The following is a 24058-nucleotide window of genomic DNA, read 5'->3' on the forward strand; positions in this document are numbered from 1 at the left end:
GAAGGGGAGTGGCCCTTGAGCCTTCCTAAAGCAGCCTGAGGTTTCCAGCACACTCCAGGGCTGAGCTGAACCAGGTGGGTCTCTACTTCCTTTTGATTCCTTAGGGAGGGTGTGGAAAGACCCTTCTCTGGGGATATGGTACCCATGAGCTGAGGGAGGGATAGGTGGGTGGTCTGGAGTCAGAAGACTCTAGCTGGCTCTTATCTAGTTGGTAGCAGCTACCACTTTCCCAGCCTGTTTCCTCTCTGTAACATGGGGACACAGGAGAAATAATGGTCCCTGTCACCTGAGTCTGCCTTGTGCCAAGCAGGTTAGCTCCATGCTGGCATTTATACAGAGAAGATGAATTTCAAGAGATTGAATGGCATGCCTACAGGCCTTAAGAGCAGTGGGGCATGTGGGAATGGGGGCCTAGAGAGAGGAAAGGGCCTGAGGGTTAAATGACTTTGAGGCAAGGAGAGGGACCCTCCCCTGAAGAGAGCGGGGGAAGGGGAGAATAGCTACTTGTCCCGTGCCACCCCCCCCCACTTCCCCAGCACCACTCCACTCCTTACCCTGAGGGCCTCCTGGGGCTCTGAGTTTACCTGGCCTCTACTCACCCTACTTTGCTTTTGAAGATAAAAGGAGAGCTTCCGGGCAGCCGGGCTAAGAGATGTGTCTCACTGAGCAAGCTGGTTCTCAGCTAGGCAGTCGAGAAGCTGAGAGAGACTTCTGAACCTGCTTGGCCCTGTGGATAGGCTGCTCTGGGATAATGACAGTGGGGGTGCTGAGATCCCCACAGCCCAGGTGGGATGAACTGGTCAGCTTTTCTTCCTGTCACCTGAAAGGCGGGAGTGATGAGAGGCAACCCATGGAGGGTCTTCAAAGTGCTAGAAGTCCTGAGGGCTGGTGACTGGATCTCCTTCAGGGCTGGTGTCCCCCCAGCACGACCCCTGCCAGGCTCTGGAGTCAGAGAACCGAAGACCAATCTCTCATCTGCCTTTTACTGGCCATATGTCCTTGGGTGGATCTTTCCATGTTCCCTGTCTGAGTTTCCTTTTCCTCAACCACAGAATGAGGACTCTTGCTTCAGAGTGGAGTTGAGAATTAAAGGACCCCAAAGGATGAGTGAGGCCTGGCACACAGAAAGTGCACAATAATTGACAGTCATCAATTTCTAAGAAAGGATCTTTGAGCTTTTGCAAGGGCAGTTCTTGGGCAGCCCTTGTGTTGTAGCAGCTTTCTGGCTCAGGAGGACCCCTTTCTTACGGGCTCTGTCCCATTAGCAGACAAATGAGCTCTAGTACCTCCTAGCATCCAGGCAAACTACACCTCTCCCCTGTCCCCAGGTCCCCTTCCAACTCCTCTCTCGTTTCTTTGCTCCTCTTTCCCACAAAAATCTCCGAAAGAGTATTATGTGGTCCCTGCTTTCACTTCTTTGTATCTCCTGCGTTCCCTAATCCCCCATGACTGGACTCCTCTCTCTCTCTGCCCTCCCTCTCACTCCCTTACCTTGAATTCTCAGCACCCTGGATCTGCAGGTGCCTGTCCTTCTGGAGACCCACCCTTTCCTGGTTCTCCTCCCATATTGCCCAATGCTCCTTCTCAGTCCTCTGCAGGCCCCTCCTCCCACCCAACCTTTCGATAGCTGTCTTTGCTCTCTCCTTGGATGTCTATTCTAGTTACTACACTGTGTGACAAACTACCCCCAAACTTAGTGGCTTAAAACAAGAACCGTTTTATTACATCTTGAGATTTTGTGGGTCAGCAATTCGGGCAGGGCTTGGCTGGGTGACTCTTCTGCTCTCCGTGGCACTGATGGAGGTTACTTGGTAACATTCAGCTGGCAGATGGGCATGACAAGGGAGTCTGAGGTGGTGTCACTGGTATCTGGCCTGTTGGCATAGCCAGAAGGTTGGGCTAGCTGGGACTGTCATTCCCAGCACCCACATGGAGCTTGGAGCTTTTTCATACAATGGACTCAGGGTGATCAGACTTCTCACCTCACCTTGCAACTGGCTTCACCACAGCAAGAGTTCTAAGAGGCCTAGGTGGAAGCTGCCAGGCTTCTCATGATTGATCTAGCCTCAGAAGTCACCAGTTGAAATATCACTATGGGCGACTACCCAGACTCAAGGCTCCAGAGGGGATTAGACCTGACCTGTCGTAGAGAAGCAAAGAATTGGCAGCAATATTTGACTGATTGCAAGTGCTGTGGATCTTAAATGCCCATATGCCCTCATGTCTCCAGGTGCCGCCTCTTCTCCAGTGAGCTCTAACCTTGAACATTCATTTGCTTCCTTGACATCTCTCTTTAGTGTTTAATAGGATCTCAAAAATTCTTGATTCCACCTCCTCCTTATTTCTCCCTTGGTCTCTCCCAACTCAGTAAGCAGCACCATGTGGCATCCACCTGCCATTTGTCTAAAGCCCGAGTCCTCCCTGCACTGCCCCCGTTCTCTTGCTGTCACAGGTGGAATCCATCAGCAAGTTGTGCTGGCTCCACCTCCCAGGTACTCCCTGGGGCTGTCACCTCTCTAGTCTCCAGTGTTACTAGCCCAGCCCAGGCTCCATCATCTCTCCTTGGACTGCAGTGGCCCACTGAGGAGTCTCCTTGCTTCTTCCCTCTTCCTGAAATCCATCCTCACACAACAGCAGAGTGATCTTAAAATGCCAGGTCAGGTCACCTACCTCCCCACTTACAGCCTCCAGTTCTTCCCATCACACTTGGAATAAAATCCAAACTCCACTGGGACCTACAAGGCCTTGGGTGACAAGGGCCCTGCCTTTTCCCTTGACTTCATGACCTACTGTGCTCCACTCCCTGACAATGCTCCAGCCACCCTGGCCACCCTGCTGTTCCTCCGGCAGCCAAGCTTGTCCTCATCCCTCTTTGAAATCTTTGCACCTTTTGTTTCTCTACCTGGAACCCTGTGCCCCCAGAGCCTTGAAAAATCACTCCTTCTTGTCATTCATTCAGATCTTGGCTGTGAAGCTTCTTTGATTACCCAACATAAATTAGCCCTCCCTGTCCACCACCTTCTCTTTTTGTCACATCCGCTGTTTTTTTCTTGTAGCACTTTTCATTCCCTAAAATGATCTTGCTTTTTTGTTTGTTGACTGTCTATAAGAGAAGAGTCTGTGTCTTGTTCGATGCTATAGTCCCAGCACCTTGAAGAAATGAACAAGAGTTTTAAAAAGAATCGGTGTTGATCCCCAGCCAGAACTGGCTTCTTTCTAAACTTGTCCACCCCATCTGGTCTTGGTTTTATACATGACTACGACCTTTCCTGTCCTCTGACCCAGTTAGCCCTTAGATCTGCAGCCAGAGGCCCATCACCTAGGCTACATGTTGCCCAGCCCCTCACTGTCTCTCATAGGGCCTGGTTGTCCTGTGCCACTCCCTGTTCTCTCTGTTCCCCTTCATAGGTCTGGGCCTCATGCTGCCTGCCATGTACTAGCGGTGTCTCCTCCCCACCACTAAATCTTTCCTGCCTTAAACACATCCCCACCCCTCACCACAGCAGAAGACTTCAGTACCACAGGGTGCCCATTTGGTTACAGCAAGAGTTGTCACTGTTGAGCTGTGGACAGGTGAAATCATGCGGCTTGTTTTTTTTCATAAACAACCATTAAGCTAGAGCTACCCCAGCATGTATATAACTTAAAGCAAAATGACTGCAACGGAAAAATATATATGCAGCCTAATACCATGAATCCTGTTTATTTTCATCTGCTTGGTTTTACGTTTGTTACGTTTCAGGTTGCCATCTATGACTTGGCATATCTTCATTCAAGCCATTTGATCAAATGTTGAACAGAGCAGACAAATGTCAGTCCACTGGTGATACCTCTCAGGTTCGATTTAACATGTTTACTGAGCACTTACAAAGTTCTGGATTTATGCAAATGAAAAATGTGCAAAATATGCCTATTCCCGCCCCAGTGATCTCTTTCCTTATGCTTGGAAGGCCTTGTTCCCAGTGATCTGGAGCTGGTTTCTAGTGATTGCCACCTTTTATTCCAAGAAGTCATTTCCTTCGTGAGGGGTCTTAAGCCTTTCTGTCACATCTACTTAAGGCCCAGCAGTTCCTGAGTCTGGTTAGACTGTATATGGACATCTGTGGGAGGCCTCTGTGGAGTTCCTCAGAATCCTTTCTGTTCAGCATCTTGGTTCATGGCTGAAATGAAGCCCCGGTGCTAGACAGATTGTCCCCCACTGCTGCTGGGAGCTTCCCCAAAGCTCCGCTGTCTGTCTGAAGGTGGGCCTTCATCCTCAGGCTTGGCAAGGGCTCTGCGAGGGCTGCCTGGATGGTCATGATGGGTGTCTCTTATCCCCAGAGACCTGTGCAGGCCCTTCCTGGCTCTGATGATTTCCTGTGTCATTTATAATGCCTTGCTTTTCAACAACATGAAGAGCTGACACTTTTTGAGCACTTTAAAGGGTCTGATCCTATTCTAACTACCTTGCACATAGAATCTCATTGAATCCTCTCTATGATATTTTTATTCCCATTTTATAGATATGGAAAGTGAGGTTGAGAGTGGCTTAAGTAAATGGCTTATGGTTACCCAGGGAGATGGGCAGGGCTAGGATTCCAAGCGGATTTGTCTTCTGTTGCCCTCTTGCCAGCCCCTTGGGCCTTCCTGTTTTTTACCTTCTCTCTCTGTGCCCTGATCATCATTTCTTCAGCAAAGCTCTCCCGTGGGCTCAGATTCCTCTGAGACAGTGTAGGGCGCATAGAGGTGGAGGTGGGACTAGGACAGGTAACCGGCAGCCAGAGAGCTTGAGGCTGAGGGAAGGACCTGGAGTGTGTGTGGTAAGCACCCTGTGGAGAGCCATCCATCTACCTTGCTCTGCTCAGGTCAGCGGCCCTTGCTGGAGATGGGCTGGGCCAGCCCTGGGTCATACCCTTAAGCCTGGTGACTCCAGGCCTTAGAAGCAGCCCCTTGAGGGTGGGCATCTCCTTGTTAGGCCTCATTCTAAGGCCTGGTCCACTCCTCACATAGGGTAAGGGAATGTGTTCACAGATATCACAATCCAGCTCTGCTTTGGAATGGTTTCTTGAACACTTTGTGGGAAAAAGTTGGCATGTTGTTCAAGGGAAAGCTGAATGTGGCGGGAAAGAAGACTAGGAGGACCGTAGACCTGGGCAGGCAGGAGAACTGGGGATGTCTGGGGCCTTGGGGATTGTGGGGGAGGTCAGCCCCAGGGTGCTGCCTGATAGGCTGGGTCCCACAGGAAGGGAAGGGGTCTCACAGGAAGGGAAGGGGTCCCTCAGGAGGTGGGGTGCGGGGAAGATACCAACCCTCAACAGGAGGGGCCTGCAAGGACTGGAGAAGTGCTGGGCCTCCAGGGGGCCACCCTACGTGCTGCCAGCTTCCTGGGGCAGGAAGTCCCAGCTGCGGCCAGAACCCTGCAGGGCTGAGAGGAGCAGCTGAGGCCTGAGGAATGTGTACAGTCTGGGAAGGTGAGAGAGCCCCTTTCCTTTCCTGCTTCTCTTACTTCCCTTGAGAGAGAGAGAGAGAGAGAAAGAGAGAGAGAGAGCGAGAGAGAGCGAGAGAGAGAGAGAGAGAGAGAAATTTCCTTCTCTCTTTTACTTCCTCTGTTCCCTACCAGCCTCAGCCTCTATTATTTGACCACACGGTTTTTCTAATCTCCGTCTCTCTTTCCCCTCCCTCTGTTTCCCTTCTGTCTCTCTTTCTCTGTCTCTGTCACCTTTTTCTTCTCCTTTCCCTCTTCTCATTCTCTCCCTCTCCCATGCCCTCCTAAAGGGGACTTGTGATGCCTGTAGCTGTTGTTTCCAGCTCCAAGGTTAAACAGGGTTGTTGGCAGGGTGACAGGGCCTGACCTATCACCTGGCCACTTGTTGCCATGGTGACCTAGAGGCAGTGTCAGGCAGCTGCCTTGGCTGTCTGACAGGGAAGGCAGGAAGGACTCTGATGAAGAGAGAGGTTGAGCCTGTTCTTCACAGTTCCTGAAAGGCCCAGCTCACTACCAGGAGCTCCATCATGGGGGTGTTGCCTGTGAATGTGAGTTTCAGGCTGGGTGCTATCAGAGTAGCTCCCCTGAGGGGCCACATATACTATCAGAGTGATTGGGGCCCATAAGATTTAGGTTTAAACTGCCTGTGTGCAGACCTCTCCTGTCTCTTTGTAGCATCTGCAGGAGGTAGGGGATGGGAGGTGGCAAACAGCCCCAAAAGAGGAAGCCACAAGGAGGCAGCTGGCAGCGCTACGGAGAAGGGTGGGGGGATGGGATTGAAGAATCTGATAGGAAGACCTGTTCTTCAGTGGCAGGGTCTGCATCAATAGGGAGTGAGCCCCCGGTCTCTGGGAGGTTTCCTGAGAGCTGAGAATTTACGAGCTACAGTGTTCAGCTCACAGACAGTTTACAGTATTCTTCTGATGGTGGCCACCTGATAGGCTTCTGGGCCTTGAGCATCCAGTAGGACAGGTAGGAGGTACTGATAGCATCACTGTTTCCTGCAGAGGACTTGAGGGTGGGCAGGGAGGGGAACGTCCCTATACGGGTCCCGGCCCGGCATGTGTGGTGAGGAGGGGCCTTGCCTGGCATGAATGCCTGAGTTGCAGCGGTGACCACCATGCCTATCAGGCAAGAGAGGCAGTTACAGCAAAGGAGCCGAACAGCCTCAGGCTTTGAGTTGCTGTGTGATTGTGTGTGTGTGCGTGCGCGTGTGTGCAAGTTACTTCCCCTTTTGGAGTCTCTTTTCTACAAAATGAGAATACTAACAACATTCATCTGTTAGTGCCGTGTGAAGATTGAACAAGATAATGCAAAGTAAGTGCTTAGCACAGTGCCTGGCACGTATTACATACTTAAGCGAGAGAGAGTGATCAGTCTCAGTCTCACCTGCACACCTACACTTTCAGTTTTATAGATGAGGAAGCTGGGGCCAGGGAGATCGAAACAAAACAAAACAAAAACAAAACAAAACTTGCTCTCATCCCTTCAGTCGTTAGTCGTGGGGCATATTGCTGGGACAGTACCCAAACAATACAAAGAAAAGGGAACGAGAGTGTTGGCTGCAGTTAATTTGAACCCCTGGCCCCACACAGCTAGTCCTTTGTTCTGCAGGCTCCACACACATGCTCACAGGTCCCCGCTGCCCTTCAGTGTAGCAGCACCTCCTAGGTCACCCCTTGTTCCATTGCTGCCTTCCCACCTAGACCCTGGCTCTGTGAGGAGCTTGTCCTCCTGGCCAGACCGCTGCAGTTTACAAAGCACTTTCCCTATGTCCCCTCCTTTGCGTCTCGGGACAGCTCTGCAAAGTACTTATTGATATCATCTTACAGGTGAGGATATGGGGATGTGAGGGAGCTCTGTTGTTGCCAAACACATGAATAACTGGTGGAGGTGGAAGCAAGTTGCTTGCCGCCCTGCATTTCTGAGGGTAGGTCTGGGGTTCCCATGCAGCCTACCCCGCTCCAGAACCCACAGTCCCACGTTCCTCTCTTTCCACATTTCCACTTCCCCAAAGATGAGAAACGCAGGCTGCTGGGGCCTGTGGTGGTTTAGGAAAGACAAATCCCGGCCCAGCCCACTGCTCCACCCTCTCCAGCCTACTCACACGGATGCTTCCACGCTTGTGCACAGCATGTCACAGCCAGGTGCCTTCAGTTCTGGGATCTCTTTTAATCTTCACACTACTCTCAGATGAGATGGGGTGACCATGTCTGTCACAATTTCTCAATAACTCACCCAAGGTCTGCCTGACTCTAGCCCTTTCACTTGAGACCTTGGACAGAGAGCCTCCCGTGTCTCAGTCTCCCCAGCCATACAAGCAGGTAGTTGTAATCGATCTGTGAAGTCCTCCTCATCTCATGGTGAAGGAAAGGGCTGCCATGTAGGTAGAGGCGGGAAACCTGTGCCTAAGCCCAGCTGTATGGTACAGAGTAGGGGAAGCTTGGACATGACTTGGGACTTTTCTGGGTTTAGGTCCCCTGTGTACCTCACCAAAGATAACACCTCAGATATGTGCCTTTGGGTCAGATGGGTTAGGAATGAGAAAGCAGGAAATGTCCTCTCCACCAACTCTGGCCCCTGGCAGCCTTCTTCGTGGGGCTGCGGGAGTTCTCTTGATGACTCAGGCTGAGGATAGGTGTCAGATTTCAGACAAGGTTATTTTTATCTTGGAGTTGGAGGGAGGCAGGTGATGTTCAGGGCACTCTATTCTAGAATGAGGTGAAGGGGCAGGGTGGGAGCTGGGCCTCTACTGGGGAAGCTTGCTTGGCTTCATGGCCTGTATTCTTCCCGTGTACGTGGGGTGACATTGATGGGAATCAGAAACCCACTGAACGAGCTCATTCATTTGGTCTACAAACAGCCACGCTCTGTGCTGGGTCCCGTAGAGAGAGAGGGCTCCTGCCTGTTGGATCTTCTGGTCTGGTGTCAGTCAAATACAACTTCAACTAAATGAACATTGTCGTTCATTACAGAGGGAAGGTACACAGTGCTTGGAACATGAGAATGAGGGAAGAGATAATGAAACTGGGAGATGAATAGGCATTGCAGAGGTGAAGAGAAGAGGGAATGGCACAGGCAAAGGCCCTGTGGTGGGGGGCGGCATGATGAGTATGAGGAATTGAAAGAAGCCCATGAGGCTGGGGTCACATGATTTGAGCAAAACTGGAGGTTGGCAGTGGTCTGTGTGGGATCTTGGAGGACTTTTTAAAAAAACTTTTTGTTATTATTTTATATTACTTTGAGGTATACAGTTCAATGGTTAGACATTTATATAATTTATGAAGTGATCCCCCAATTACTCTCGTACTCATCTGGCACTACACGCAACTATTACAATAATATTGTCTGTATTCCTTATGCTATACTCTAACTCCCCCTGACTGTTTCGAAACTACTAATTTGTACTTCTTCATCCCTTCACTTTTTTATCCAGTCCCACAACCCCCTTTCTCTCTGGCAATCACCAGTTTTGTTCTCTGTATCTGTGAGTCTGTTTTCATTTAGTTTGTTCATTTCTTTTGTTCCTTAGATTCTACATATAAGTATTTATCTTTATCTGACTTATTTCACTCAGTATAATACCTTCTAGGTCCATCTATATTGTTGCAAATGGTAAGATTTCATTTTTTTAATGGCTGAGTAGTATTCCATTTTATATTCATACCATAACTTCTGTATCCAGTCATCTGTCGATGGGCACTTAAGTTGCTTCCATATCTTGGCTATAGTGAATAGCGCAGCTGTGAACATAGAGGTGCATAGATCTTTACGAACTAGTGTTTTAGTTTTTCTTTGGATAAATACTCAGAAGTGCAATTGTTGGGTCAAAAGGTAGTTCTATTTTTAATTTTTTGAGGAACCTCCAAACTGTTTTCCGTAGTGGCTGCACTAGTTTGCAATCCCACCAACAGTTGGAGGACTTGTTGAAAAGTTCTTGGAAGCCAAGCCCTTCATGATTGGAAAGAGTCTTGGAAACTAAAGTTAAATGCCCCATTTGACAGATAAGGCAACTGAGGCCCAGAGAGCTAATAAGAAAAGCTATCTTCCATTTTTACCATGTGCCAGGTACCATGCTAAACAGTCTGCTTCCAACATCTTCTGTTAAAAATTGACATTTACATTTATTTAGCAGACTCACCTAATGCTTATCTAAGATGTTTTTCTGAAGAATTAAAAAGTTTATCAAGGTGAAATCAAACATACAATTATCCATTTTAAAGTGTACAATTCAGTGGCCTTTTGTGCATTCACTGTGTTGTATAGCCGCCACCTCTGTCTGGTTGCAAAACGTTTCTATCCCTCCAAAGCAAAAGCAGTTTCTTCCCATTCTTCCATTCCCAGCCCTTGGCAACCACCGATCTGCTTTCTGTCTCTATGGATTTATCTATTCTGGATATTTCACATAAATGGAACCAGGAGATATGTGACCATTTGTGTCTGGCTTATTTCACTTAGCATTGTGCTTTTGAAGTTCATCCATGTTTTAGCATATATCAATACTTTATTCCTTTTTATGTCTAGTATTCTATTAAATGTGTATACCACAATCTGTTTATCCATTTATCAGTTGATGGACATTTGGACTGTTTCTACCTTTTGGCTATTGTTAATTGTGCTGCTATGAACATGTGTGTTCATGTACTTGTTTGAGTACCTGTTTCCAGTTCTTTCGGGTGTATACCTAGAAATGGAATTGCTGAGTCATATGGTATTTCTGTGCTCAGCTTTTTGAGGAACCATCAAACTATTTTTCAAGCATTTTACATTCCCACCAGCAATGTATGAGGGGTCCTTTTTTAAAATTAAGTTTTATGTTTTTAAATTGAGGTGTAATTCACATACAATGTTATAGTAGTTTCAGGTATGTAACATAATGAGTCAATAAGATGGCTCCTTTTTCTCCACATCCTTGCAAACACTTATTTTCCATGATTTTGATTATAGCTACCCGAAATTAACTGTTGTTTATCGTTCTCACTACAACCCAGGTTCTTTTACTTTCCTCATTTGGCAGTTGAGGAAGCTGAGGTATAAAGAGGTAACGTAACTTGCCCAGGGTCTTCTGGGGATGATGAGCTGATAAAAGTTCCAGTGTTGTTAAGCTTTACAGGAAGGCCCCCATGAAGCTCTCCTTCCAAAGGTGAGACGGGGCTGGACAGAAGTTTTGTCCTTAGCTCAGAGTTTCAATTATGTCCATCCCAGCTCCCTTCCTCACCAGATTTGGGGTGCAGTGCAGATTAGAAGGTTGGAGGTCCTCCCACCCCCGTCTCTCCATACTGAGAAAGGCCAAGAGCTGGCTGTCAGAAGGGGGAAGCCCACTGCCTGATCAGCGTGAACCAGGCCTCGGGCTCTGGGCAGGAACTCCGGGCCCTGACCTCTGTTTTCCCCTTGATCACTGACTGGATGTGTGACTTGGAGTAGTTTGCTTCCCCTCTCCGAGTCTCAGATGGGAAGAATTTCTTCTATCTTCTCCATCTCCAAGGCCTATGGAAGTGCTTTAGAGATGTAAACGTGGACTTTGGCTCATGGGTCTGGGCATGTCTGATTTCTCAGGTGTTCAGAAGCAATGTACCTGTTCTCAGCCTTGGTCTGCATATCAGCAAAATAAATAGAATAACAGTGCTTCACAGGGTCGATATGAGAATTATTGAAATAATACATCTGAAAGCTCCTAGCATAGAACTTGATACATACTAGGTAGTCAATAAATGTTAACTAAATGAATGGAATATAAGAGGTGCTTAAAAATATATTGGTTTAATTCTCTACCTTTCCCACTCCCAAATATTGAAAAACGTTAAGTACCAACACACCCTATAGCTAGAAGTAAAACGAAGACGTTTGTATAGGGCACTGGGGACCATTATTTATCTTCTAGAATGAAAATATGACCTAATGTTATATAACATGATCTAATGTTATATGACAATTATGAGCCTATGGAACAGCCCACTTGTGTCTTTCTCCCAGCCCTCAGGCTAGGTTCATGGATGAGTGCTTCCACTTTTTACGTGAGTTTGGTACCTACTGCTACCCTTTTTTGCCTTGTCTACTGGGAATCTCAAGGCCAAATGAAATTCTTTATGGCAGCATCTTTGTGCGACTGGATTCCCAACATAATCACTCGTCCCTTATTTGGTTCCTTAGCTCTGTTTGCATTTTGGCTCCTGGTGCTTGTGTGTTCTGTGTGTGTGTGTGTGCAGTCTGCCTCAGAGCCTTTTTTGGGAAGAAAGCAGGGAATAGGCGTGAAGGAGAGTTTCGGATGTTAAAGGTGCCTGCCTTGCTGGTGAGGAAACCATGGGAGGGCCATCCTGGTCTCTTTGTGGGGGCTGGAGCCACCTTTGTGGGGATAGGGCATCAGTTTAGGCAGCTCCCTCACACGGCTCAGAGCGGTCTGGCTCAGACAAACAGGCGTTTCATGGGCACTGGCTCTGAGGGTGGACCAAGGGCCGCTTCTCCCTGCCGCCTTGGGCCTGCCTTCTAGTTCCCACCCCTTTGGGAGAGGCAGGGAGGGAGAGTGGGAGGAACATGGGCTTTGCGGTCTCACACTCTGGCTTGAGTCCCTGCTCCACTTTCAATGGCTTTTTGAATTCTCGCGGAACCTCTCAAACAGGCTAACAATCTTGCCCCTTAAACGATCTTGCCTCTTCACTGTGAGGTTCTGGTGAACTCATGGGTGAGAAAGGGCTACAAAAAGTCCAGTGTCAATTACATTTAGGTCTTTCCCAGGTTTATTTCTATAGAGAGCCTAAACTCAGCTTTAAAATGCTAATAGTAAGTGCTCAAGAAATGTTAACCATATGGCAGGCATGTGCCAGGAGTTTTAAACACTTGATCTCATTTAATTTCATCCTTAGGAATATCCCTGGAGTTAGGTATTATAATCTGTTTTTATAGACAAGAAAACAGACCCACAGAAGTTGAGCACCTCACAGTGAAGTCACACAAGTTAGTTCTGCAACAAGATTTGAACCCAGGCCAGGTCAATGTACAAGGCCTGTTATGGTGAGTTAGTTGAGAGATCCCCCAAGCCTGCTTCTTCCCGTGAGCTCCTCTGCTCTAGGCCTGTGGTTCCTGATGGTTCCTGCAGGCACAAAGTTATCTCTGCTGGCTGGTCTCCTTTTCTGACTGATCCCTGGAGGCCATGCCCCTGTCCTGGAATCTTCCATGGTTTCTGGGGACTCCTTGGCACCTCTCCCTCTAGGTACCATACAGGTACCTAGTACTTTATCTCATGCTTCCCTTTGCCACCTCCTCTCTTCCCATCATCTGAGCTACCACCTGAGCCACCGCCATTCCCACTTCTCCTTTCTGTTGTCCTCACGTTCTCTCTGCACCTTGGACCCGCCTCATCTTCAAGTCTTAGCTCCAAGGAGGCCCGTCATTAGCCTCTTCCATAAGCATTTATTCGGTACCTGCTCTGTGCTGGGCTTGAATTTGCCCCTGTCCTGTGGGAATGCCTGTCAGATGGGAGAGGTGTCTATGAAAACAGTGACCTCACAGCTTGGTCAGTGCTGTGCTGGAGACAAGTGAGGCTGCAGGGGCTTAGGCCCTATCTCCCCCTGGGGAAGAGACAAGGATTGGGGAACTTGAAGAGGGAGGAAGGACTCATCTGGCAGATGGGGCAGATAACAGGATCCTAAGTAGAAGCAGCACCCCTGTGGCAGAGGAAAAGAGGTGGATGAGAGGGGTGCTCTGAGGAACTGCATGTGGTTGGGCTGGGAGAACAGCTGCTGGGGTTTGTGGCAGGAGCTGCAGAGTAGAGCCTTGATCTTGAGAGCATTAGGGAGCCATTGAGGAGTCTTGAGCAGGGGAGGTGACTGATCAAGGCTTGCTCTTTAGATAGGTCTGTGTTATCCTAAGGGACAGAATGGAGGCCTGTGGTGGGACGAGTTATAAGGACTGGATCTGGTTTTCCTGTCGGACAGGACACAGTGTGGCAGTTGTTGAATTGGGAGATGTGTTTTTTGGAATGATCCCTCTGGCACTGTGTGCAGGCTGGAAGGAGGTGGAGAGACTGGATGCCTGTGGACAAGCTATGGAATCCGTCTACTGCGCTGCAGTGCGGGGGCCGGCGCGTCAGGCCAGTGGGGTAGATGGAGAGCTTCAGGTGACTGGATTCCCAGGACCTGTCTCCCTGGGGTCATTGGTCAGTATGAGGCTGTGGTCAAAGTGCCTGAAGGAGGCCAGGCAGGTCCATCCTAGCTCCTGAGCTGTCTGACCCTGGACCAGACTTTCCCTCCATGTGCCTCAGTCTCCCCTGCTGTGAGGGGTTGAGTGAAGTGGCCTCGCTTCTTTTGACCAGCAGGTCTGTGACATGGCTGGCCCAGGAAGAGGGACACAGAGCCCATGGTGTAGCCAGTTGAGGCCTAGTCTGGGATTATCAAATCTGGCCAGTTCTGCTGTGGCTGGGGCCCAGAGCCTGACATGGCTGCCATCTGAGAGGGCACGTCTCTGACCCCCAGATGACCTCTCCACCTTGTAGTAGGTTCTGCCCTCCCTGTCAGCTGTCTTGGCTCAGCCTGGCTGGCCACTCCAGAACCTGACTCCATCCAGGGCCTTCGTTCTCCCTATGACTGGCCCTGGGAGGAGTGGCCTGATTCCAGGGCCCCATTGGCCAAACGCTGCCTGGGCTGCACACGCCCCTGCTTCCCAAGCTGGCTGCTTGCCCACTTTTGGATGAAAAGGAGGCCTGGCCTGGCCTGGCCTAATGTGGGCAGACTGCCTTGGCGCCAAGAAAGAAGTTGGAATCTGAGAGGCTGTGTCCCAGGCCATGAGTGCTGCTCTGTCCCCTCCACTGGTGCTCTAGCTCAGGGATTATGTACCCTTCTCTTTGTGAAGTGAGTGGGGGGACAGCTACAATGGAATTTGTCCCTCCGCTTGCAGGGGATGGGGATGGGGTATGGGAGCTCAGCCCTGTTCAAAGAGCTCAGTATTTCCTGTCCGACAGGGTGACAGGGCTCCTTAGCTTCCTCACTGAAAATCTCAGCTGGGTGTGCCACAGCCCTGTAGGGTGAGACCCCAGAATCCTGGAACTGGGGCTGGGGTACCTTAGGGATCAACAATCTCCCCCTGCCCCTGCCTACCTTGTGAGTGATAGATAAGGCTCAGGAGGAAAGGGGACTTGCTGGGGATCACATAGCACCTGAGGGACAGGGCTGGGATTCAAACTCAAGTCTGTCTCTGCTCACCCCTCTGCAAACCTTTCATGAGGTCCTACTGTGTGCCAGGCCCTTCTAGGCATGAGCACTAGAGTAGGAGCTTCTCAAAGGGATTGGCCTGATTTATCTTTGCATTCTCAGTATATGGCCAAGGGACAATACGGAGGAAGTGCTCCATGAATGAATGAATGAATGAATGAATGAATGAATGAATAAGACAAAGATCCTGCCCCCAGGCATGTAGAATCCATTGGGAAGGTAAGGACTCCTTTTCAGAAACAGGAAATAGGAGGCTGATGGGAGTGGGGATTGACCAGGTGAGAAGCAGAGGACTGGAACTCAGGTGTCCTGACTGCTTTTTCTGTCCTCATTTTCCTCATCTGTAAAATGGGGTCAACAGTCCTTACTTTCTGCCTTCCTTGTAAGGATTCGGTGAGGCAGTAGATGTAAAAATAGGCTCGTGAAGCAGGGACATTGTGTGTGCATGTCCACAACTGCCCAGAAACCCCACACAATCCGCTCCCTTTCTTCTGCCTGCTTATTCTCTGCATCTTGCCTCCCCTATTTTCTTAAATTTCTCCAGGGCTTCTTCCTGGATTGTTCTGTGCAGAACCCTTGGCTGTGGGAGGGGATCGGGAAGAGTGTGGGTGAGTGCAGTCTGCCTACCTCTTCCCTCTACTGTATCCCACACTCAGAAAGGCAGCCACCCACATTCACATTTATGCAGGCCCCCAGTGCCCACCAGGCTGGAATTGCTTTGGCAGTGGTTGCCATGGTGACAATCCTGCTGCCTGGACTATAGCACCCTGTGAGATGCTTGCAAGAGCCTGCAAGCCTGGCAGCCTGGCAGCCTGCAAGCCTCCACCCATGCTGAGAGCTCTGAGAGTGGCTGCCCTTCTCTCTTTCCCCTTGGTGCCCAGCACTGTATCTGGTACCCAGGGGCTCTTGGGACTAAACTACCTCTCTGGGGACCCACAAGCTGTTCTGGGTCAAACAGGCCTGGCTCAAATCCCATTTCTACCACTTAGGGGTCACTGACCTTGAACAAGTCGCTTTGGTGTGTTTCGAATTTATTGAATTAGCTATGGGAGCCTCAATAGGGGAATTATATAAGGAGCACAGGTTCCCAGCAAGAGGGCTGTCACTGCCCTGAGCCGTCTTGGCCCACATCAGAAGCTGTGGCAGGGTCAGCATTGGGTTGTAGCAGTCTTTGCTGCTGAATCCAGGCCCAGGACCCTGGCCTCCTTTTCATCTTGGCCCCAGGAGGCCCTGCAGGTAGTATGGTATGGTGGGTAAGACTACAGACTACAGCCATTCCTCTAGGGTCGCAGCTGGGCTTTGACACTTACTTGGGCCTCAGTTTCCTCAATTGTAAAGTGAGGATAGTAATGAACCTACTTCAGAGGGTTGTTGTGTGGATAAAATTGAATCAGTACACGTAAAGTTCTTAGAAGAGCATTTGATAAGTCCTATATAAATGTTGGTGGCAACTGTTATCATCACCACAATTAGCATTGACCATGAGAACTGGAACTCACGTGCTTACGCCTCCTGTCATTTTTCTCACGCACGCGTGAGTGCCCAGTTCTTGTTCACAGTCTGATTAGGGAGAGTGGGCCAGAGAGATGGAATGGCTGGTTGGCTCCCCCTTCCCATTCCACCCCATCCAAGGGACTGCTAGGTACTTGCCACTTCTGCCTGGGGACTGAGAAAAGCTGGGCCCTAGACAGAAACTCCACCTCTAATTCATGAGTTTGAGGATTTTCTCAGCTGGTTCTCCAGCTGGCAGCTGCTGCAACCCTGGCCTGGATCACACAGCTGCTCTGTGACCGCCCAGAGCCCTCCCAGTCAGTAGAGCTAAGTGCTAAAGATAAATGAGCACCTAACAGAGGCATCATCTGAAGAGGAAAGTGCCTTTGGGGAATGAAATAGGAGCTGCTTCTTGAAACACTTTACTGGGAACCAATCCTTAGGAACGAATTCCCTGGTTAGAGAGCAGGGACTCTTTCAAGAATGAAGGTCAACGTGCGGCAAAAAACTTTAAAAACCTGGTCCACAACCTAGAGCAGGGACTGAATTCTCTGCAGGATTCCTCTCTCTTGTTCCCCTCCCTCGAGTCCAAGGTCGTGTTAACATGGAGTGGTTGGCTAAAAGGAGTCTGGGTGTAAGTTTGCCCCCTGGAGTCTGAGCCATGGGCTGGAGGGTGGTGATCACTTTTGGAGTTGGGGTCTGGGAAGAGGTAGCTCTGGGGTGCTTTCTGTTCTCCCTCCAGCCCTCAGGTCTCAGGAATGGGCAGAACGAGGGGACGAGCTGACCTCCCTGTCCCCACCTCTTCCCCAGGGCTTTGCCTCTATGTTCTCGAGCCGCCAGTCCCGAAAGTCAGCTTCACGTGCAGAAGACGACAGTGCCATGGCAGATGGTGAAGGGTACCGGAACCCGACGGAGGTGCAGATGAGCCAGCTGGTCCTGCCCTACCACACCAACCAGCGTGGTGAGCTGAGTGTGGGGCAGCTGCTGAAGTGGATTGACACCACGGCCTGCCTGTCCGGTGAGACTGTGCTTGGCATAGCCGTCCTCCCACTGCTGGCCCCATACACTCGATTTTCCTAGACGGTCACTGTTCCCATGAGCGACACACTTGTGCCTCATCCTGGCCTTTGCTAATGCTGGTCCACCTGCCTGAAATGCCCTCTCCAATTTCTCCATGCTCAACATTGGCCCACCTTCCCCCTCAAACCTCTCAAGTCTGAGTGTCCTTAGGTCTCTGTACCGACACAGCATGGCCTTAAATGTGGCTGCTCCAAGAATGGCTTGAGAGTGCTGTGAGCCAAGATCATGCTGTCTGCCTTGAGGAGCTCCCTACCCTGAGCTGAGTTGAGTGGAGCTGAATTGAACTCATTTCATTCCTTTCAGTGTCCCAGTATTTTCCAATCCGTAGGGAACTCACAGTCTTAGAGCAGGGGGAGACAAACAGGTGACCCAGCTGCTCCCCCCACAACACTGTTTCATGGGGACTGGTAAAGGGAGGTGAAATTGAGTCTGTGGAAGAACAGACGAGAGACCTTGACCCAGCCCTGGGGGCAGAGAAGGGATTCTAGAGAGACAAAGTCATGTGAACAGAGGCAAGCAAGCAAAGGAGGGTGACGTTGACTGGGCAGAGATTGGGCACTCTAGAAGGCTGGGAGGTAGAATAGCATGGCTTGATCATTCGTTCATTCAACAGCCACTTCTTGAGTGTCTGCTACGTGCGAGGCACTGTTCTGGGACTGGGGCAGGCAGAGATTCTTGCTCTCAAGTAACTTGCAATTGAAGAGAAGGGAGAGACACTAGACAGACAACACCCAGATATATAAAACAGGGTGTAGGAACCATGGTAAAAAAATAAATAAGTAAAGAAGGGTGGGAATGCTAGTGAAAAGGCATGGCCTTAGCTCGGGAACACTGACATCTGATCAGAAGCCTGCGTGAAATGCGAGGCTACTAACGCATGGCTTTCTTCTCCTGATGCCAGCGGAGAGGCATGCTGGCTGTCCCTGCGTCACAGCCTCCATGGATGATATCTATTTTGAGCACACCATTAGGTAAGTCGCCCCTCCTGACTCTCAGTCCTTCTGGGCTCCCCATCACGAACCCAGGTCCTACCTCCTGACACCTGCCTGGAACCTGACTCAACTGACCAAGGTCCTTTGCAGATGGAGTAGGGGAAGCTTCTGGAGAGAAATGACCTGTCTGCAGTGTCTCTGAGACAGTGGTGGGCTGGGAGCTGGCCCACTGCTAGGTACTGCCAGGGTGGGGCCAAGGAAATTGCTTTAGATTTGGAGTTGGGTGTTGTTGAGGTGCATCATGGGGTGCTGCATGACTTTGGGGAAGTCAGTCTCTTTCTCTGGGCCTCAGTTTTATTATCTGCAAAATGGAAGGGATTAGACTCAATTGGTGAATGCCTTTTTGAGCTAGGACATTCTCTATGGGTCACTGGACTCTAGGGAGGTCCCTAGACAAGGTACCTTGGCAAAACCCAAGCCAGAAGCTTGGGTCATTCAATCTCTGCTCACATACTTCCAGGAATGAGGAGCTCACTACCTCGAGACGAGCTGTAGGGGCTGTGTACAGTGCTCTTGTCTCTGGGCCTGCTCCCAAACTTGCCATTAGTGCCCAGGATGTCAAGTGCCAAGGGCTTATTCAGAACTTCCTGGTAGTGAGTGTCATGGTTAAGGAAAAAGTTTGGCCAGTTCCGTATTCATTTATTCAGTCATTCATCACTACTTGGCACCTATTTCAGACCAGGGCCCATCCTGGGTTTGTGGTACACAGAGTCAACTGGAGCATACGGTCCTGGGCCCCAGCAACTCCTATGCTGCAGGGAGGCAGATATAGAAACATAATTTCAATTCAAAGGGATAAGTTCTGTGCTAATAATGATTTCTGACATATAGGTGCTTTGTAATGCTTTTTCTAAATAGCTTCTATTTTATAATAGTTTTGATTTACAAAAAAACTTGTAGATAGTACAGAGAGTTCTCACATCCAAATCCTTTATTAACATCTTACATTCCTGTGGCAACTTTGTCACAATTAATGAACTGATATTGATGCATTATTTTAATGCCTTATTATTTAATTCTCAAAACAAGGCTATGAGGTTCTGGCTGTTTTTATTTTCATTTTACAGATGAAGAAACTGAGGCACGGGGAAGTGAAGTAACTTACTTAAGGTCATACAGCTAGTGGAGAACCCCGGATATACTAACAGGCAAGCAGTCTGGCCCCAGAGCCCTCGTTCTTAACCAACGGACTATATTTTCTCTATGTCTGGGGGCGGGTGTAGTGGTACAGAAGGTAGTCAAGGGGGACTTCCTGGAGGTGGTGTTTGAGCTGGCTCCAGTCTTGTCAGTGTTGTAGGTAATGACACTTTAAAGAACAACAGAGCTATTCTGGGTGAGCTCTGGGTCTCTGCTGCCAACACAGAGGCACTTGGAGAAGCTAGGGTCAGAAAGGACTGGCAGGGGGCTGCATGCATGAAGGATGGACCTGCTGCAGAACCTAGTAGCGTGAAGGTGAGTCTGGGCAGAGGAAAGTGTGGGTGGAAGGGAAAGCTGGAGAGGATCCTGGGAAGGAAGACAAGCTGGGGAGCAGTCTAGAGCGTGGTTGGTGGCCAGGAAAGGCCTGGCAGCACCTGAGGAAAGCTGGGGAAGGTTTTTTTTGGTTTGTTTTTGCTTTTGCCTTTTGAACATATTTCACAATGTATCTCTAAGGGGTAAGAACTCTTTTCAAACTTAACCTCAGGGCCATTACCACACCTAAACAAAATTAACAATAATTCTCACGAATCATCCAATATCAACACCCAAATACCAACAAGTCTCATGCATTTGTTTCTATTTTGTTTTGCCTCACAGTTTTTGTTGTTCAAGTCGGTATGCAAATAAGGTTGCAATTGGTTGTTATGTCTCTCAAGTCTTTTCTTTTTTTTAAAATCTATAGTTACTATACCTCCTCCCTACACTCTCTCCCCTCACTATCTCTCTCTCTCCCTCCTCCTCCCTTGCCTTCTTCTTTTCCTTGAAATTTATTTGTTGAGGAAACCTGGCCATTTAATCTCTAGAGTTCTCCCTTCTCTGGGTTTTACTGTTAGCATCAGTGTGGCGTAATTTAACATAGTCCTCCTGTCCCCTGAGAGTAAATTGGTCCTGGTGAAGGGCTTGAACAAGGCTCAGATTTATTTATGGGAGCTGCCTTTCTGTGATGTGAACACCTGGAGGGGTCTTGGGGAGCTAGGGGGTTCAGGGGGTCCCCAAGGAGGCTGGGCAGTGACCCTGGGGAAGGAGCCAGTTTTGGCCTGAGCTGTGAGGTGGAAGACAGTCAGGAAGGAAGAGAAGCTCAGGAGTCCAAAATGGTGTCTGCTTGGCTTTTTGGGAAGCTAGAGAGGAGGAGGGGGTGGGGAGAAAGGTTTGTTTTTTAACACCACAGAAAATAAACTTTTATTTTTATTTTGAGAATCACAAAAGTTTTCTTTTATAACTTTTTTTATCATGAAAACTTTCAAAATTCTAGAAAAGTTGAATAGTGCAATGATGACCATCACTGAAATTCAATAATTAACGTTTTGCTAAATTTGCTCTGTCTATATGTAGGTAAACAAATACATATACTTCTCTCTCCTTTTTCTCTCTCTCTCTTTGCTGAAATAATTTGCAGACACCATGATACTTCATTCTTCTACACGTCAGCATGCATCTCCTAAAAGTGACGGTCCTCTAGGTGACTGTTTGACTTGCTAAAAAAATGAACAGAAATGAACAAGTCAGAACACAGCAGGCTAAGTGGCTCCCCCAAGGGTTCTGATTGTTCATCTGGACGTGAGAATCGTTCTGGACAGGCTACAGTTGGAAGGGGCGAGGCCAGCGCAGTCAACAGAATCAGTCTAGAAACCTGGCTTTGTCACTTTTTAGCTGGGTGACCTTGGGTAAATGGCTTACCTTCTCTGATACTCAATCTCCCCCTAAACCTACCTGCCAAGCTTGTTGGGAGGCTTAAATGATGTAGTACACAGTGTCTGGCACATATTAGGTATTTAAAAAATGTTTTAATTTCCCTTCCTACCTTCTGCTTATAGCCCCTTGCACTTAGCAGGCATTCAATTACTGTGGAATGCATTAATTCAATAGGCCACTGCTTGTGGAGGACCTGCCCTGTGCCCTGTGCCCTGTGCTAGGCCTTGAAGTCAGTGGTGATCCTTGCTTACCCCATTGGAGTTTAAGGATTGTAAGGAAGACAGAGGCTAATCTGCTGGAAGAAGTGTTAGGAGGCTGAACCTTACAGGGCTACAAGAGGGCAGGGTGGGCTTCCCTGAGGAGGGGACCATTGAGGTGAAAGCAGAAAGATGCTGGAGCATTCATTAGACATGGGGTAGCAGGGGAGAGGGGGCAGAAGAATGAAATCGTGCCACTTCTCTCAGCTACAGCTGCTCCTTCTGTTAAAGGAGTGCTAATACTATCTTGCCAGCTTGGTTTGAGGGCTCCGGTAACATCACGGATGTGAATATGCTCTGTAAGCCATGACATTCTCCTGCCAGTTCCCCTCAGCAGAGGCCCTGCAAGTATCTGGGCTTCCTGACCCTCCCTCTTTCCCCTCTGGAAGGCTCACCTCCTGCTTTTCTCTCCCAGTGTTGGACACGTGGTGAATATCAAGGCCAAGGTGAACCGGGCTTTCAACTCCAGCATGGAGGTGTGTGTGTGGGAGGGCACTACCTGATGCGGGGAGGTGAGTGGGTGCTGGGTGGGTTTTCTACCTCTTCTCCATTCTTAGCCCCCAGCCCAGGCACACCCATGCTCACAGAACCCTGGGTGAGGCAGCAGAGTTTTGAAACAGCCGGCAGGACTGGGAGGATCCTAAGGCTCTTCCTGTCCAACACCTCATAACACAGAAGGGAAAACTGAGGCCCCAGGGGCAGGGGAAGGGACTTGCTCCAGTTCACTAAGCCCCATAGACACCCCCGCCCCCATGTGGGACTTGACTTCCAGACTTTGGGATCTTCACGCTTAGCCTCAGACCCTCTCTTCAGCAGCCGGGCGGTTGCAAAAATCCAGGGAAGACGGCCACTGTGCCTGACCTTGGAGGCAGCAGGGCTGGAGCAGGGAGAGCACTGGGCTTTGGTCCTTTAGCTTACCTCCAGCAGTCTCTGTCTCTCCATCTGTAAAATGGGAGCATGATTCCTATGCTGCAGGGTTGTTGAAAGACTCTTTGGTCATGCGCAGGGCTCTGTGAGAGACTATTTCTCACCCATGGATGTCAGACCCAGGCTGCTTCACCCAGCTGGGCCAGTAGTTATTGAGGGACCACTGAGGCTGGGATAGCAGAGTACTGACTGTGTATCTGGGCGCCCCATAAATGCCCAGGTACTCCCTAGGTGCCCTCCATCATGCCTGTCCATTCAATTTAGCCAACATTTCACTTAAAGCTTTTTCATAGACAGTCTCATTTTAATCCTCTTAATAGCTATGCTAGGATAGGTATGTTCATCTCCATTTTACAAATGAGGAAACTGAGGCCCAGAGAAGGGAAGTGACTTGCCCAAACTTTCCCAGGGAGCTAGGGCCAGAATCAGAACATATTCTAGATCTCTAGCCTCCCAGACTTGGTGGATGATACAGAAATAGCAGAGGCCAGGCCTAAGGTGGGACTTCCTGTCTCATTGGGCCGTGGGACCTCAGGTTGGTGAGCTCTTTTTCTTCCCTCCTCACTCCTCTACCTGCTCTTCCTCTCCAGGTGGGCATCCAGGTGGCCTCTGAGGATCTGTGCTCTGAGAAGCAGTGGAGCGTGTGCAAGGCCTTGGCCACCTTTGTAGCCCACCGGGAGTTTTCCAAGGTAAGTGTCTACACCTGGCTGTTTGGTGCTGCTAGGCCACCTGGGCCTGTCTTGGCAGGCTTGGACCAAGGCAGTTAGGCTGCGGGTTGGCGGAGGGGTGAAGGTAGGAGAGTGGCAGGGAATCCACATCTCCCAGAGTAAGGCCCACCCACTTCTGGGATCTGACGCCAGGCACCCTCCCTCTCTCTTTTTTCCCACCTCTCCCTGTGCCTCTCACCCAGGATTCTTTGGGTCTCAGCATTCCTTTTCAGGTACTGCAGTGACCCCTCTGCCTATCCTCTGCTTTTGCCAAGAAGGGGGACTGGGGACATTTGGAGGATGAACATGGTGTGTCAGTCAACATGGAGACAGGAAGAGAGGGACAAAGAAAGATAAAGGCTTATAAGTATCCAGCAGCCCCAGGCACGAGATGGCTGCTGGGGGCATAGGCCTTGGTGCTATCTCAGGGACACCCCGCGCTCTACCCTGTTCACAGGTGAAGCTGAAGCAGACCATACCGAGGACGGAGGAGGAGAAGACTGAGCACAGTGTGGCAGCGGAGCGCCGGCGCATGCGGCTTGTCTACGCAGACACCATCAAGGACCTCTTGGCCAACTGTGCCGTTCAGGATGGTGAGTGGCTGGGCATGAGCAGGGTGGCTGGCACCCTGCATGTCTCCCTCTGCCCTGGGCCCCCTCTGAGCAGGAGGAAGGAAGTCCCCTTGGGATGTCCATCCACTGGAGGCCTCAGGCCTGGCTAGCCCTCTTGCCTCAAGGTCTCTTTCAGGGAAAGGGGAGTGTTTGGGCCTCCCGCCCAGCTCCCAGAAGCCTTGAGGATGAAATTAGGACACACGGAAAATGCTTTGACAGCTACAAAATGCGTTTAGGTCTCTGGGATTCAAGGTATTTGGGAAGGTAGTATTGAATTTGGCCTTGAAGACACTAGGATTTTTAAAAAGCATATAGATAAGTAGGCAGAAGATAAGATAGATAAATAAATGATAGATAGATAGATAGATAGATAGATAGATAGATAGATAGATGATAGATAGAGATAGGTGTAGGTTTAGTTGTAGATATAGGTACAG

At 49.5% G+C, this 24058-nt stretch overlaps 1 protein-coding gene across 5 annotated transcripts in view; it reads left to right on the forward strand.

The window, feature by feature from the left end:
- The window catches only part of ACOT11 (acyl-CoA thioesterase 11), a 46042-nt gene that overhangs the window by 10946 nt on the left and 11038 nt on the right, over positions 1-24058 (forward strand). For 2 of the 5 annotated variants that reach the window (XR_005658220.1, XM_039887066.1), the window contains exons 2-7: positions 3743-3837; positions 16969-17176; positions 18140-18209; positions 21792-21852; positions 22894-22992; positions 23468-23603. Coding sequence is in view for 4 of the 5 variants with exons in the window: in XM_039887066.1 (XP_039743000.1) it covers positions 3790-3837; positions 16969-17176; positions 18140-18209; positions 21792-21852; positions 22894-22992; positions 23468-23603 (622 nt within the window). In the remaining variant the exon portion in view is untranslated. Of the gene's footprint in view, positions 1-3742; positions 3838-5298; positions 5451-16968; positions 17177-18139; positions 18210-21791; positions 21853-22893; positions 22993-23467; positions 23604-24058 lie in introns of those variants that run through there. The other 3 variants (XM_039887084.1, XM_039887076.1, XM_039887091.1) reach the window with 2 other exon arrangements.

This window comes from Pteropus medius, unplaced genomic scaffold (assembly GCF_902729225.1).
Source record: "Pteropus medius unplaced genomic scaffold, Ma_sr-lr_union100, whole genome shotgun sequence".
In the NCBI taxonomy this organism is placed as follows: Eukaryota; Metazoa; Chordata; class Mammalia; order Chiroptera; family Pteropodidae; genus Pteropus; species Pteropus medius.